The sequence below is a fragment of the Fistularia commersonii genome, chromosome 14 (genome assembly GCF_037954325.1).
Source record: "Fistularia commersonii isolate RoL2024-O1a breed Wild chromosome 14, RoL_Fcom_v1.0, whole genome shotgun sequence".
Classification (NCBI taxonomy): Eukaryota; Metazoa; Chordata; class Actinopteri; order Syngnathiformes; family Fistulariidae; genus Fistularia; species Fistularia commersonii.
The window spans coordinates 10,558,221-10,571,937 of record NC_141297.1 but is presented as its reverse complement, the minus strand read 5'-3'; the positions used below and the strand labels follow the sequence as shown (position 1 = coordinate 10,571,937).

The following is a 13,717-nucleotide window of genomic DNA, read 5'->3' as shown; positions in this document are numbered from 1 at the left end:
CATGTTTTTTGCCGAAAACCCAGAGAAATGCGGTTTCATAACTCACATGTGAGTCAGGCAAGGCAGCCTTGAACTCTGAACATTTCGGAGAGTTTACAGCCCCTTTTTCTCCTCCCTTTCAACCCCACTCTGAATACCTGAATTGAGAGGGCTCGGCTTTCATAGACCCATTGGTTGTATGTGTGTGCATGTTTACTCATCTGTTCAACTGTGGACCTCAACAGACGCCCTAACAGATGATATTTTGAAGATCCCATACTTTGAGCTATGTGCCAAACTTTCTTATGAATATTTCCACTTTAGATAACAGATGGATGAGGAAGTAGTGCGTCAATACCTAGAACTCCCCCTGGAGGCTTTAACAATGAATATCTTGCTTCTTAAGCATTTCCAATATTAAGAATATTGGAAATGCTTCAAAATACTGCAGTTATCATCTGTCTAAGGGCAAAAAATGCAATAATGGCTGTGAAAGAATTTCTGCAAGAAGTGTTCTTTCAACAGTATAACTTGGTATGTGCAAATATATAACGTAAATAAAAAAAATGAAACCTAATGATGAAACAGCAGAAGCATATTTCATTCCAAAAAATGTTGTATTAAAATAAATCACTTCCATTCACGTTGTGTTCCATTCCATTCACTCAGCGTCATTTAATTGAATTTCTGCTATGGATGTAATATTTATGGAAAGCACAATAACATAGGAGGCGGGGATATTCCAATTCCATTAAATTTCCCTACAATTCTTGATGGAAAACGGTCAAATATGTGCTATATTGAGGTATCTTAAAATGGAAATCCCTCTAATCCCTCAAAGATAAAGTTAAATTAGATTAATATCTTTTGTTTTTATTTTATGATGTTTACTCAACATGTTTTCAATTTGCCGCTTTTTAAAGTGAGTGTCAGGGAGTTGACAGCGGTGTGTGAATATCTTAACCACCGACTAAGCAAAAATGCAAAACTGCTCAACATGCATAGACACATAACACGATAAGATTAATACGTATGTGTAGAGAGGGGAGCATCAATCATGCCTATTGCTACACAATTTAAATTAGTATGTGTATATGACTGTGTTCTATTGTCAGCCAGCAGCCTAGAGTTTAAAATAAAAAGTTGAAATAAAAAAAATTAAATTCAAATTAAAACTGTACTTGAACTCTAAGAAAGTGATGGTCTCTAACCATGAAGAAGATGTTGGATAAAATGCAGACAAGGGTGCACAGAGGATGGTAGACATAAACCACTGTCAAAGTGTATGCATCTTATGTGTGAGTGACAGGCTAGGTGGGGACTAAAGCCCATGAAGAACTGCGGGTATCCATGAATATTTTAATATTTAATCCCCATCTCATATTGCCTTTTGTCAAACACCCATTTCACTGTACGCCTGTTGCAACAAAGAGAAAGAAGTGGACAGTTGCTCTGAAATAGAGAGTAAAAGGGGAGGGGAAAAAAGGGAAATAATGGGTGGGAAACAAAGGGAAATGTATCAAGGGGATCTTATCTCAAAATAAAAGGTAGGGAGAAAGTATGTTGAGAAACAAAGTCAATTAGATGGATAATACAAGGCAACAGGGTTAGTGAAAGCATTGGTGCTGACAAGGTAAAGGCAAGTGAGGGGGGAGGCCAAGGGGGGATATAAATAGAGAAAGAACCTGCTGCACCAAAGCTCACTGATGGTGTCCGATGAAGGGAAGACACCTCCATAGACAAAAAAGAACAAGTAAGAAATCAAGAGGAAAAGAGAGGAAATTTAGGGAGACACGGTTGAACAGTGAGGATCACATGAAATGGAATTTTCTAAAATCCTGAATGCTTGGGATTCATACTGGATGCAGGACAGTGTCTGAATGAAGCTTAATGGATGTAAATCGGCACCATTCTTCAGTGTTGAACTGATGTACGGAGGCAAGTTTAAGAAACAGCTGTGTGTAGTTCTGCATTGCTGGTTACTCGGCACGTGAATTTGTGGTTATTTTTTTTGCCCAATTTAGAATAACCAGGCAAAAGAACCCTTCTGACAGTGTAAAAGGAAATGAACATTTACACCTGCATGATAGCCTCCTGTTACTACCTAGTATTGTCCTTCAATTTGCCCTCAAAGCTTTAACTTAGAGGATAGTGTCATGAACAAGTCCTTTAAGCTCAATGTTTCTTTATTGAATTTCTCTCATGTTTCTCCATGGACTCTTGAGGGGACAAAGCAAGCATTTAAAAAGCTTCTAATATCCATCAAAATATCAGTTTTAGATACTGCTTTAAACAAAATAATTCAACCCATCTTTTTCTTGTTTTTTATTCTTCTTTGTTCATGCAGTCAAGCATGAAAGTGAATATTCAGAGGTTGGCTGTCACCATGCAAAATGATGTAATGAAATTATTTTTGTTTTTAGTTTGGACTCATCAAATTTTAATTCAAAATATCTCCACTTTTAACTCTTTACATTGCATTTAACATCTTTCCTCATGTACAGCTCGTGATCATTTTTATTTAGTGAAATTGTGAACCTTCCTGATATAATGATGGAAAAAATGTGGTAAATTACCTTAAATTTGTTCCCCTCTTAATCATAATGCACGTTAAAGGAAGGTTATGTTCATTATTTCGGCCTTGTGAAATGAAGGCTTGTTTGTTATGGTTGTTTTATTTTTTCCTGGCCTTTATGGAATCTTTCAGATCAAAATAAGAATTAGAAAAACAAGAATTTTCTTTGAAAGCCAAGTAGATTTTTCAAAGATGTCCTTATACTGAGATGGTTTTACTTTGTAGTAACAAAGTAAATCAGTGGTAAAAGTGACACTCCACAAACAAACTGTTTTCCCTTTGTTCTAGTATAGAAAAAAAAATCAGTAAGAATCAACTAAGTTTTCTTTCTTTCTGTTTTTAGGATCAAAGTTGGTGATGTCACATGGACAGCTGCCTGTAATTGGTCAAACTGGGAAAAAAACAGGTGATCCTTAACACCTTCTCAGTAACTTTATACTGAAAGATGTCTGCAAAGATTGTAAACATTTTGTTAAGAATCCCATCATTTTTGACCAGAAGCAAGAAAAATCATATTTACTAATTGCTAAGGTATATTCTTGCTTTGTGTCTTCCTCTGATTGATATCACTTTAAACTGTTCTAATTATTTGATGATTTTTTTTTTGTCCAGTAATTTCTGAGACAGCAGAGAAAATCCTAGCTTTAAAGAGATGATTTCAATATTTCTTCTTATTATTATTATTTATTTTAATCAGATTTAATGATTTGAATAACTAGAAATTACACAACGGTACAAGTACAAATTGACTTCTGGAATTACCAAAATCACTTAGTCATTACTGGAGAAAGTTCACCATCAGATCAGAAGCAATCACTGCAGATCTTTATCAAAACCTCAATTTTCCAATATACTAATTCCAGCACTTATCTACTACCCCATTTCCCACCTTGTATATCCACCAGCCAAGTCCCCTCTTACCTCCCTGGCTCCCCAGCGCCTCCACCATGCCACATACAGACAGCGCAGACAGCACCAGAAATCCTCCTCTTTGTGTCACCTGGGTCCCTCTATTCCCGCCTCAGACACATCAATGTCACCTTGGGGAGGTATGGCTCTCTCTGAATTGTCCTTTGCCTCCATTGGCCTACCACCTTCTCCACCACCTTCTCCATCGACTCCGTATGAGAACCAGACCAAAGATGAAAAAGATGAAAAAGTTAACTCTCAACCATTTCAACCATTGACAGGCCCTACAGACAGCACAGGTAGGATGAGATGAGGAGCACTCCTTATAATGTCTTTAAATTTACTACCGGTAAATTCAAACGAAAACAGCAAGAATGTTTCATTTAATCACATTCTTGATATAGTGCTTGTCATTTTTCAGAATTTACATTTCAGTCTAAATTTCAGGATGATCAAAATATACTGTGTAAATGTCATGTAAATAAGACCCCATTTTCACACACCTTTGAATACAAAATGTATGTGTGCCATGTTGTTTTAATACCACTGAGTGAAATCCACCTTTAAATGTGGAGTTTGCATGGTCTCCCCCCGTGCCTCTGTGGGTTACCTTCTACTCCTACAGTCTAAAAGCATGCAGTAGGTTCACTGAAAGGAAGGAAGTGAATGGTTGTTTCTCTTTACATTGCCCTTCGATCAATTTATGGCTGATCCAAGGTGAACCCTGCCTCTCACCCAATGACATCTGTGATACACTCCAGCCCCTAAATGCAGGATAAGCAGCATTTATAATGGATGAACATTTAATTTAAATGGGATTATTTATTCTGGACGATTAACCTTGGGAAGTAGCTGGATTTGTGAGAACCACAGAAATGAATTCTGCTATCCCAGACTATCTGTTCGGTCTTGTTTTGTGACTATGTTGAAAAGTATGAAATTCAGCAAGTTAGATGGTGATAAAATGTTTTGGTTTTTTTTTTTTTTTAGATTTTAAAAATGTTATTGGATATAAGCAGTGACTTTATGATAACTGAATGGGTGATAGTAACTAGTTTATCCTCTGAAAAGCATTTGTCCCCGGTTTACAGCCACTTACAGCCAACTTAATATTTCAATTTGAAAATTGCATTTGGTGGGTCTTATGAATGCCACTACACTTACAATTCCATGAATTAGCCTAGATTAATATTTTCTGAATCACCAAGCGGTCAAATACATAGCTTTCTTTCATTCCTTACATTTGTGGGTTGAAGCTGGATCTCGAACCATTGTCCTTTATTTAGACTGTCATGCGTGGTTTTATGTTTGATGACACCAAGGTGCAACTGTTGAAACAAATCACATGATCTTAGCAGCTTCGAGAGATGTCACTTTGTATATTATTATAAAATCACTTATGTCAAGAGTTTTCTTCACAAGTAAGGAGCTAGGAACAACACTGCAAGCCACTCTTTAAGGAGGTTCTCCAGGCAACTGCAACTGGTTCTCTGAAATAAACAGCGAGTCATGTTTGGAGGGATTGCTTAATCCCAGTCCGAATTTAGGGGCAGGTAGCTTTTCCTGCTGTAACTTTGTCCACTTTTACCTATGCTATATGAGTCGTGTTATTGCACATGTGGGAAGCAGTTCACTCATTCGCATTTAAAAAAAAAAAACACAAAATAAAAAAACAAAGATTTGTTTGTTTCTTTTTACTCACTTTACAGCATTTTCTACAGACAGAGAATGCCAAAATAAGCAAAGGCAGGTGGCTCAGTATCAGACGTCTCATACTACCCATCTCCCACCACTGCGTCCCATCACCAACCTCAGCTTCTCACGCAGCTTCACCTTCTCCTTCTTTGAACTTCCCCTGCACCAGTCGCCTCAATTTCGGGCTGAACGCTTCAAGAATCTGATGCTGCTTTCGAAGCAGGTACAGTACTGAAGCCAACAGTAATTGCTGCGAGTTCGAGATCTGCTCCTGTTCTGTATTTACAAGACTGGCATTCTCTTTAACTCTCATGTGACGAATATAGCTATTGATTTGGTTATGTATCTGTGACTTTTTTATCTGAAGATCAGGACCAATACATTTGTCACAGTGTAATCTGATATATGTTAGACTTAGATGTAATAAAAAGAATCAATGTTCCTTTACTTACTCTCACCAGGAAGATAATGTATCCCTTTTTTTGTCTCTTGAATTGCATGCATACATGATACAAAACAGTAAAAAGTGTTAAGTTAGGTCAGTTTCCTCTTTTCTTTTTAATTAACCCTCAAAACTTTGTGCTTTCATACAATGTAAAGAGGTAAAACAACACTGACATACGTGCGTGCACGCACACACTAAAATATTCTTTAAAAAGGTTAGATATTTCTTGAGTCTTCAAGAATCTTGTGGATTTCCCTGAAAATAACCCTGACCCTAACCTTACCACTTCATATATTGTGATCAAAATCTATTTTTTGGTATTTCTTCATGATGGAAATAAATTTACAAAAAAAGCGCACAAGTATAATCAGCGCAAGAAACCAAATATGAGTCATATTGCTGTTCAGATACAGCACAATATGCAAATTATAGTTTAGAGTTCCACATCATCCTGGCACGAGATTGGCAATTCATTCACAAAAGATTCTAGCAATAGTAAATTGGAATTTCATAGTACATAATTAAGTTTGTGATTATTCAAAAATCAAGCAATCCTTGATTATACACACACACACATTATATGCATCAAATACGTTATATGTATCAAAGACTTTCAGTGAATTGCTTACAAATTTGTGAGTGGTTGTCAGGGTTGAAAATAATCCCTGTCATTCCTCCCTCCTTGATGCAGAGCTGCTCCCTGAGGAAAGTGGCAGCTGTCCAAAAGATTCAGCATGAGAAATAGGTTGAATGTTACCTTTTCTTTCATCCTGAGCTCCTTTTACCTTTGCATGCTCTGTGAGAAGCAAAATGACTTTTTCTTCTCTTTTATCTGGTTTTGATCATCCAAAAACACAATTCTTTAAATCACTTCTTCACAAGTATTTCTTCACACACTTAAAACTGGAACAATTTTCTGTTTCAAATTTCTGCTTCGTTTTATATTGCCTTTACCAAAGTGTTCAATCATTAAAAACAGTTGTAACACAACAGAGAATGAACACTCTAATAAAGAATAATTTCCTAGCAGACAATGTGAAAATCAATTAAAAAAATTAAAGAAAAAAAAAATAACATGAGCAGCAATAATACAAATCCTACATTTACAACCTTGACAAATTCCAATGTTAGAAATACTTATAGCTTTTAAATCAATTTCGGTTGATTTTTTTTTGGAAAGTTACCTGAATTTTTTCCCATTCCTTCTCTTTTTTTCTTTGACCCTCTGCCCTCGTCTCTTCACCAGTATGTGTGTTTCTAACTCGAACCAGCTGGAAACCTTGGCCACAGACAAGCACCCACCATGTCTTCACCCTTCTTGTCTCATAGGAACGCTTGACCCTGAAATCAGTGTTTACCTCTCTCTCAGTGTCACTCTGGCTGTCAGGCTCAAAGGTTACCTTTGCTTCCTCATCTCTCATCTCACAAACTTGCTCATCTGTCTCACTTGCTGCTTCAACACGTTCTTCCCAATCAGATTTGTCATGTGCTTCCTGCTCCTTCGTGAACCTCCCACCTGTCTCACCGCTTGCTTCTAATCCTGTCTGGCACATTCTCCCTCCCTTGGTTGATGTCTCCAGATCAGACTTAAACCTTGTCTTCCTCTTGGCATCTGCTGCCTCCTCCTCCTCCATCACCTGTCCTTCCCAAACATCAAGTCCAGCAGCATCTGCTACATGGGAGCACAGCACCCTGTGGTGGTTGATACCAGTACTGTTGACTCTCCACAGGCAAACCCTTTGATCTGAGGAAGTGGTAACTATGAAGCCTGGACTAAGGAACTTCAGGGCAGTCAGGGGAGCTGCATGGGCCAGTTGAACATGCAACTGAGAGAGAAGCTGAATCTGAAGATGGCTTTGAGTTTGCAAAGATATCTTCGAAAACCCTCCGCTCCGGCCTTTATCTTTGTAGAGTACCCTTATTGTGGACACTGTGAGCTGTCCATCATCCCCGCCGCTGGAAACAGTTACCAGGCAACCATCATCTTGGTGCTCTGTTTTCTCTGTCCGAACAGCCAATGAGTTAACGCCGCTCTGGTGGGCAGGAATGTCGAGACAGGGGATTGGTGGAATTCCAGTTGATATAGAAGAAGAACAATAGTTGGTCAGATCCCACACGGTGATTTTCCCATCTGTTGCAGCACTGAATAGCAGTTTATAGCTGAAAGAGAGATGGTAACTGATGAAACTTCAATGGACCTCTGCTTCATTTATTCATTTTATTGTTTGGTAAAAAATGATTGTGTCCTAATAGCATTACTATAATGTCACTTGTTCATGAAACACCTTTAGAGGAGTACAGGAGATGTGGTCATTTCTGAGACAGTACCAACGACCCTAGATTTAAACAGACTATTACAATACTTATTCTTCGATAGTAGCAACTAGACAGTAGGCGGAGCTGGAGGTTACAGAAATTATGTTAAGGTTCTCTCTAGGAGTGATGGGGTGGATAGGATCAGGTTTGAGTCCACTAGAGGGACAAGACATTATATATTTTGGAGATAGAGGACAGAGAGTACAGACTGAGATAGTTTGGACATGTATAGAGAAGAGATAAAAGGATGCTAGGCAGGAGGCCTTGAGAAAGACCGAAGAGGAGATATATAGATGGAGTGAGAGAGGACATGAAAATTAGTTGGTATGAGAGAAGAGGATGCAGAGAGTTGGGCAAGACAGCCATAAAAAAATAAGACATAAGATAACTTTTTTCCTTCTCGCTTACTCTGTAAATTGGATTCAATTAAAAAAATTCTATTATCAGAAATCCTTTGGGTCAAAAAGTAGGAAACTGCTTACCTCCTTGTGTTCCTGATGAGATAAAAATGGTTTTATCATTGGGATTCACATCTTAAGCTTTAGGATCCATTTTATCAGTAGTATGTAATTGTGAGGTGTTAGACCAAGGTCAATTCCTGGCATTTATTTAAATTACATTACTGAGAAAGCACACATTCTTAAATGATGGCCAAAATGATAAAATAAGTATTTTAGATGCAACCAACCTGAATAGAAGTGAACGATTGTGGCAAAAAAGAAAGATTCCCAAATGTTTACCGAAATGCACCAATATATTTGGGAAACCCAAAAACGTAATGTATACAGTCAGTGCTTTCACCAGCATGGAGAAGTTTGAAGAACAAAAACAAACCACAACATGAATTTTGTGCTCACCTGTTGCCTTCTCCATATTCCAGACTGCAGGCAGCGACACTAAGCACACAGCGCTGGTGATAAAATGTCTCCCACCACATATCTATTTGATGTTTATCTTCACAAACCGAGAACAATCTGGAAGACAATAATGACAGTATGTAACACAAACAGAGTGATGTAAAACATACCAAATGACAAGAGAAGGAATCAATGCTTTTGTGCAAGAATGGTAGCCATCAAGCAATGCATTAACATCATCATTAATTCGTATGTCTTCTTGCAACCTTTTCACCAACAAAAATATTTATGACTATTGCAAAGATATATTTATATTACATTGCCTCTCTGCATTTCAAGAGAAAGATATGTTTTAGAAAGTAAAAAAGGTTTTATTTCACAATAATTGACAACAACCTGACAGCTCCGTCACTGCAGGCTAGAGCCAGAAGATGGCAATCTGTCCTCTCTGCCACCACTGCTATAGACATGTACCTAAAACCACACAGAAGAAGATTGTAAGGCAATGTCCACAAGAAATTTTTGAGGAAAATGTTAAGAGGCTACTTTTTCCTTTACAATTCAACTCTCCAATCCCCTGCAAATGGAAAATCTCTAACAGATTTATGGACACAAACATTAGGAAACTCAACTTCAGCAGTTTCCAAGAATCAGCAGAATGATTTTTCCTTACATTGGTGTAACTTTTGATCCACTCATTGCAGTGGAGTATCTAATTGAACTGATGTTTTTATATAGCGGACCATCAACTGATCGATGCTGTGCAATCAATACGCTCAGGTGATGGGTCAAGAAAATAGTTATAGCTAAGTATTTATTTTTAAAAACACAAAAACAACATTTTTCTATATTTGAATGTGTATACTGTTAACAGTAGTGGACTTCGGGTCCCATTCATTCTGCTAGCTACCGAGCAGCAGGCATAGTTTTAGCTACCGCTACACAGAGACAGACATTCAATTCCAACACTTGCTACTGGAATTCAGGGAAATTTTCTTAAAGGTTGAATTATTTCTTTCAGTCATCTTTTCACATTTCATCATACAGGTATGTGCTACACAAAACAATGAGTCGATTCAGTTTCCAATCATGCCTCTTATAAACTTGCCTTGTTTCTGGATTCATTTTAACCGTCTTGTGTCGGTTCTGCCTCCTCTCCCACTGTTCGTCCAATCTGTGACTGGACACTTGAATCACCTGGCAGGAGGGAACCAGTCTCTGCTGGTCCCAACTGATTAACAGTCGGTAACACTGCATTTGCGCCCTGCCGCTGGCTGAGACAAGCAGGGCAGAGAGAGACTGGTTTTTATTCCCTCTCTGTGTACACGTCACCACTGCCATGGTCCGAACGCCTGAGATGTGGTCAGTGATTACTGAGAGAACCTCGATCCTTCCAGAGTTGGGATGAATTGCCAGGACAGTTAAGGTTGTGTCTTCCCCCCCTGTCACCAATATTTCCCACTGCTCCTCACTCCCCCTCTCTCCATCTTTGTCATTTTGAGCCATTCCTGTTATTGTTGCCCTCTTCGGAATCCCACTCCTAATTCCTCTCACTCTGCCTAGCCGACAAACACATCCAATCCCCTTTCCATGGATGCCCTCCCTCAGCCCCAACCCTCCAGCCTTTGATGCATTAGCGGCCCAGCCTGACCCCTCTCCAGGAGGTTTGGAGGCTAGGACAGCCCCTTGCTTGATGAAGACCAGCGCTCCATATCCAGGCCAAACCCTTTTGCAGAGAGGCCAGAGACTCCACGAGCGATGGCCGCCACCACAAGGCACAGCTAAACACCTTTCCTGCCTTACTGGATCCCACACCACAAAGTGGACAGCGTGAAAGCCGAGGATGACAAACCTAGCTTCTACTCCCTTGTTCCCTATCGTTAAGGCTTCATCTTTAACATTTCTGTCTTCGCTGCACTGCTGTAAAACACCTAGCTTTTCACGGAAAGGAAACGTGTCATAGCAACTCTCAGTTTTATTTCTAACATCCTTCACTTCTTCTGAAATGTCCGGCTTCAGTATCAAAACCCTCTCCAACCACTGCATACCTTTACAGGCCCGTTGGACTCTAAGAATTTCCAGTTGAGGCCTGTACTTTTCACTCTCTGTAAGTTTTTCTGCTGATGTTTGATTTATCCGAAAAACACGCACGCAGCCGTCCCTCCCTGTGCTGTAGAACAGCCCCTGGTATTCACAAATAGAAGTTACTCCCTGTTTTCCATGAACGCCAAACAGGCAGCTTTGTGGCTGCAGTACTAGGTTAGGCAATTGGTTTCTTTCTGTCCTCTCCTTAAGATCAATTTCTCCTTCAACATCACTGCCGTTTTCCTCAGGAGGTGTGTGTTCTTTGTCTCTACTCTTTTGCTCAAAATTGGCTCCTTCCTGAAACAAAAGCAAGGAGCCTCTCCTGTCACCGCAAACCCACATTGCTGCTTGTGTTGTGGAGTGAAGGCACACAGTAGTTGTTAGCCAACGCTTGGCACATGGGGGCAGTAGAAAAGGAGGGAGGGATTTTACAAGAAGTTCTGTCAAACAGTTTTCATTTAATCTTAACTGAACATACCAGCGATAGACGAGACCATCAGCACCTGATGCAAGTAAATATACACCATTTTCTCCCTCTTGCCAAATCACACTGTGAATCTTTCCTGATCCTGCTTTAAGAAGAATTCCTGATTGAGGATGATAGATCTGGAAGACCTGGATGGACCCACTGAGGTTCCCCACAGCACACAAATAAAACTTTGTAGCAGAGTCTTTCATTCTGATGGCAGTCAATTCCATCACACAATAGGACTGAAATTCAGGGGTCCCTTGCCACATAACTTCCCACTGCCAGTTGCAGAATTGGTAAACAGTTCCTTGATCAGTACATACAACACACCTAGTCTGGCTCCAGTTTGTACTTCCATGTTCTTCATCTACCAAACGAACAACTTTAGGCGTGCCACTCCCGGAAAATTTCAAGTCTGTTAGCTTCTCGACCAGTGTCTCCTCCAGCTTCTCCTCATTCTGTTTACTTTCCTTTGTCCTCCATAACCTCACCCCTCCATCAGCCCCCCCTGTTGCTACCCATTTCTCTTGGGTTTCTTCATTTAATGCTCCCTCACTGATTGCCAGAGCACGAATCCCTCCTGCTCTGTGTCCCTTCAAATTGTGAACCACGGTCCCACCTCCAGCGTAGTCCCAAACCAAACAGGACCCATCCTCTCCAGCACTGAACAGTCTTCCTGGAGAGAGATGCACGGAGAATACCCTTGCTTGATGTCCAAACAGGACCATCAAACAAGTTGGGTTCAAGTCACCACATTCCCCTTCAGGTCCCCCTAAAGCACCTACAGTCCAAAGCCTCACACTTCGGTCATCAGAGGCTGAGGCAAGCCAACCTTTCTCTGGCAGGTAGGCAATGCTGAAGATGACCCCTTGGTGCCCCAGCAATCGCCTTTCAACTGGAGCTTTGTGGTCAGAATGATTCGGCTCTCCATCCCTGCTGCTTACGCCAGGCTTCCACAGAACAAGCTGGTTAAAAACAGTTCCTCCCACTAAGACGGTGTCCATCCAACATTCATGAACCAGGAGAAGGCTTGAGTAAAGAAGACACCCTTCCAAGCAGGAGCGCTGGGCCAATGCACATCCTGTGCTGAGATCAAGAAGCAGTGCACTATTGTGGGCTACAGCCACACATACAAGTGAGTGTTCTTCCCCAGGGAGCCAGCGGAGATCCAGGGCCCAGTCCTGAAGCAGCATGAGGGGTCCCCAGACCTCTAAGTGCAGATGCTCGCCATCGTGGATTCTCACCAGTTGAACAGCCTTTCCACCAAATACTGCCAGGTCGCAGGAGTTGGGCTCGGTTGACCTCAATCCTAGAGTTTGAAATAATTATTTTTGTTAGTTTATGAGAGTAAACAATTAAACTCTGGATAAATAACCAAAGGGCGGTTACAGCTAAGTGTACAGTATAGCTAATTTACTGTGGATGTGTCAGTGTTCTTTGTGTTGTACACATTGTTGTATCACTTAATTGTATTTTTCAGGCTGATGTAATGTGATTAATAGTATTTACTTTGTTTTGAAACCAAGGAGGTTTAGCTGCTACTTTAGAAATACTAACAGGGATCTTCACACTCAGACAAACTCAGCTATGAGTTGTTATGAGCCCATTTTGAAACCTCTAAAAATCTCTCAAAATAACAGATGAACAAAAGTTACTAAAATGAATCATAAACTCTGGCTAACCATGTTCCTTATTCCCAAAGGTCCTTGGTCTTATGCCATGGATTCTGTATTGCTGGAGTACATTCAGGTAGGCACAGGCAGTCGGTCGAGGCTGAAGACGATACACTGTCAATACTGGACCTTCACCTGCGATGAGAAATAGTAACTTGGTTAAATTCGCACTGTGGACTTAATTGGACATAACTGTCTTGCATTAGGATAGTTTTTCAGTATAATTCAATATATTTTGATAGATTTTACTGACCTGTGAGTAACATTGAATCATGAAGGAACTCCAGAGCTGTCACTGGGGCTACAAGTGCTGCGGTTTCCATCTCAAAATGGGTGAGCTCCGTTGAAGACATCATCGAACCCTGAAACATCATTATCTTCGTCTGCATCATCGGCATCAGCAGCATCTACACAGTGGTTCATGGCTGATATATATAGATAGGAGTTTTCAACGAATTGAGTGTTTTATCTTAACAGCAGAGATTTGGGTGACTGAAGTCTCTGTTGACGACTACCGCCATTAGCTCCTCTGCTCACTTTAGCTTAACTATCTGTCAGCGATTCTTCGTAAAATACAATCAATGAAATTGATATTTTTGTTAAATGACGCTCATTGACTTACATTCACAGGCTGCCCAAAATAACTCCAGCGACGTTTTCACCTCGGTAATCAAGACATCTTATTCTCATCCGCGACCAGACATGCGTTTGTTT

At 40.1% G+C, this 13,717-nt stretch overlaps 2 protein-coding genes across 2 annotated transcripts in view; both read right to left on the bottom strand.

Moving 5' to 3' along the window:
- Nucleotides 1-6,316, bottom strand: part of slc26a6.1 (solute carrier family 26 member 6, tandem duplicate 1) — a 21,561-nt gene extending 15,245 nt beyond the window's left edge. Inside the window, 3 exon segments of the mRNA XM_086159993.1 lie at nucleotides 3,476-3,672; nucleotides 4,705-4,791; nucleotides 6,233-6,316. Coding sequence (XP_086016119.1) covers nucleotides 3,476-3,510 — 35 coding nt within the window. The 5' untranslated portion in view covers nucleotides 3,511-3,672; nucleotides 4,705-4,791; nucleotides 6,233-6,316.
- Nucleotides 5,693-13,717, bottom strand: wdr6 (WD repeat domain 6). Its single transcript, XM_086159648.1, has 7 exons — nucleotides 13,626-13,717; nucleotides 13,257-13,410; nucleotides 13,013-13,138; nucleotides 9,885-12,639; nucleotides 9,173-9,250; nucleotides 8,777-8,893; nucleotides 5,693-7,763 (listed from the first exon to the last, which is right to left on the bottom strand). The coding sequence occupies exons 2-7, from the start codon at nucleotides 13,408-13,410 to the stop codon at nucleotides 6,755-6,757; spliced, it is 4,239 nt and encodes a 1,412-aa protein (XP_086015774.1). The 5' UTR covers nucleotides 13,626-13,717; the 3' UTR covers nucleotides 5,693-6,754.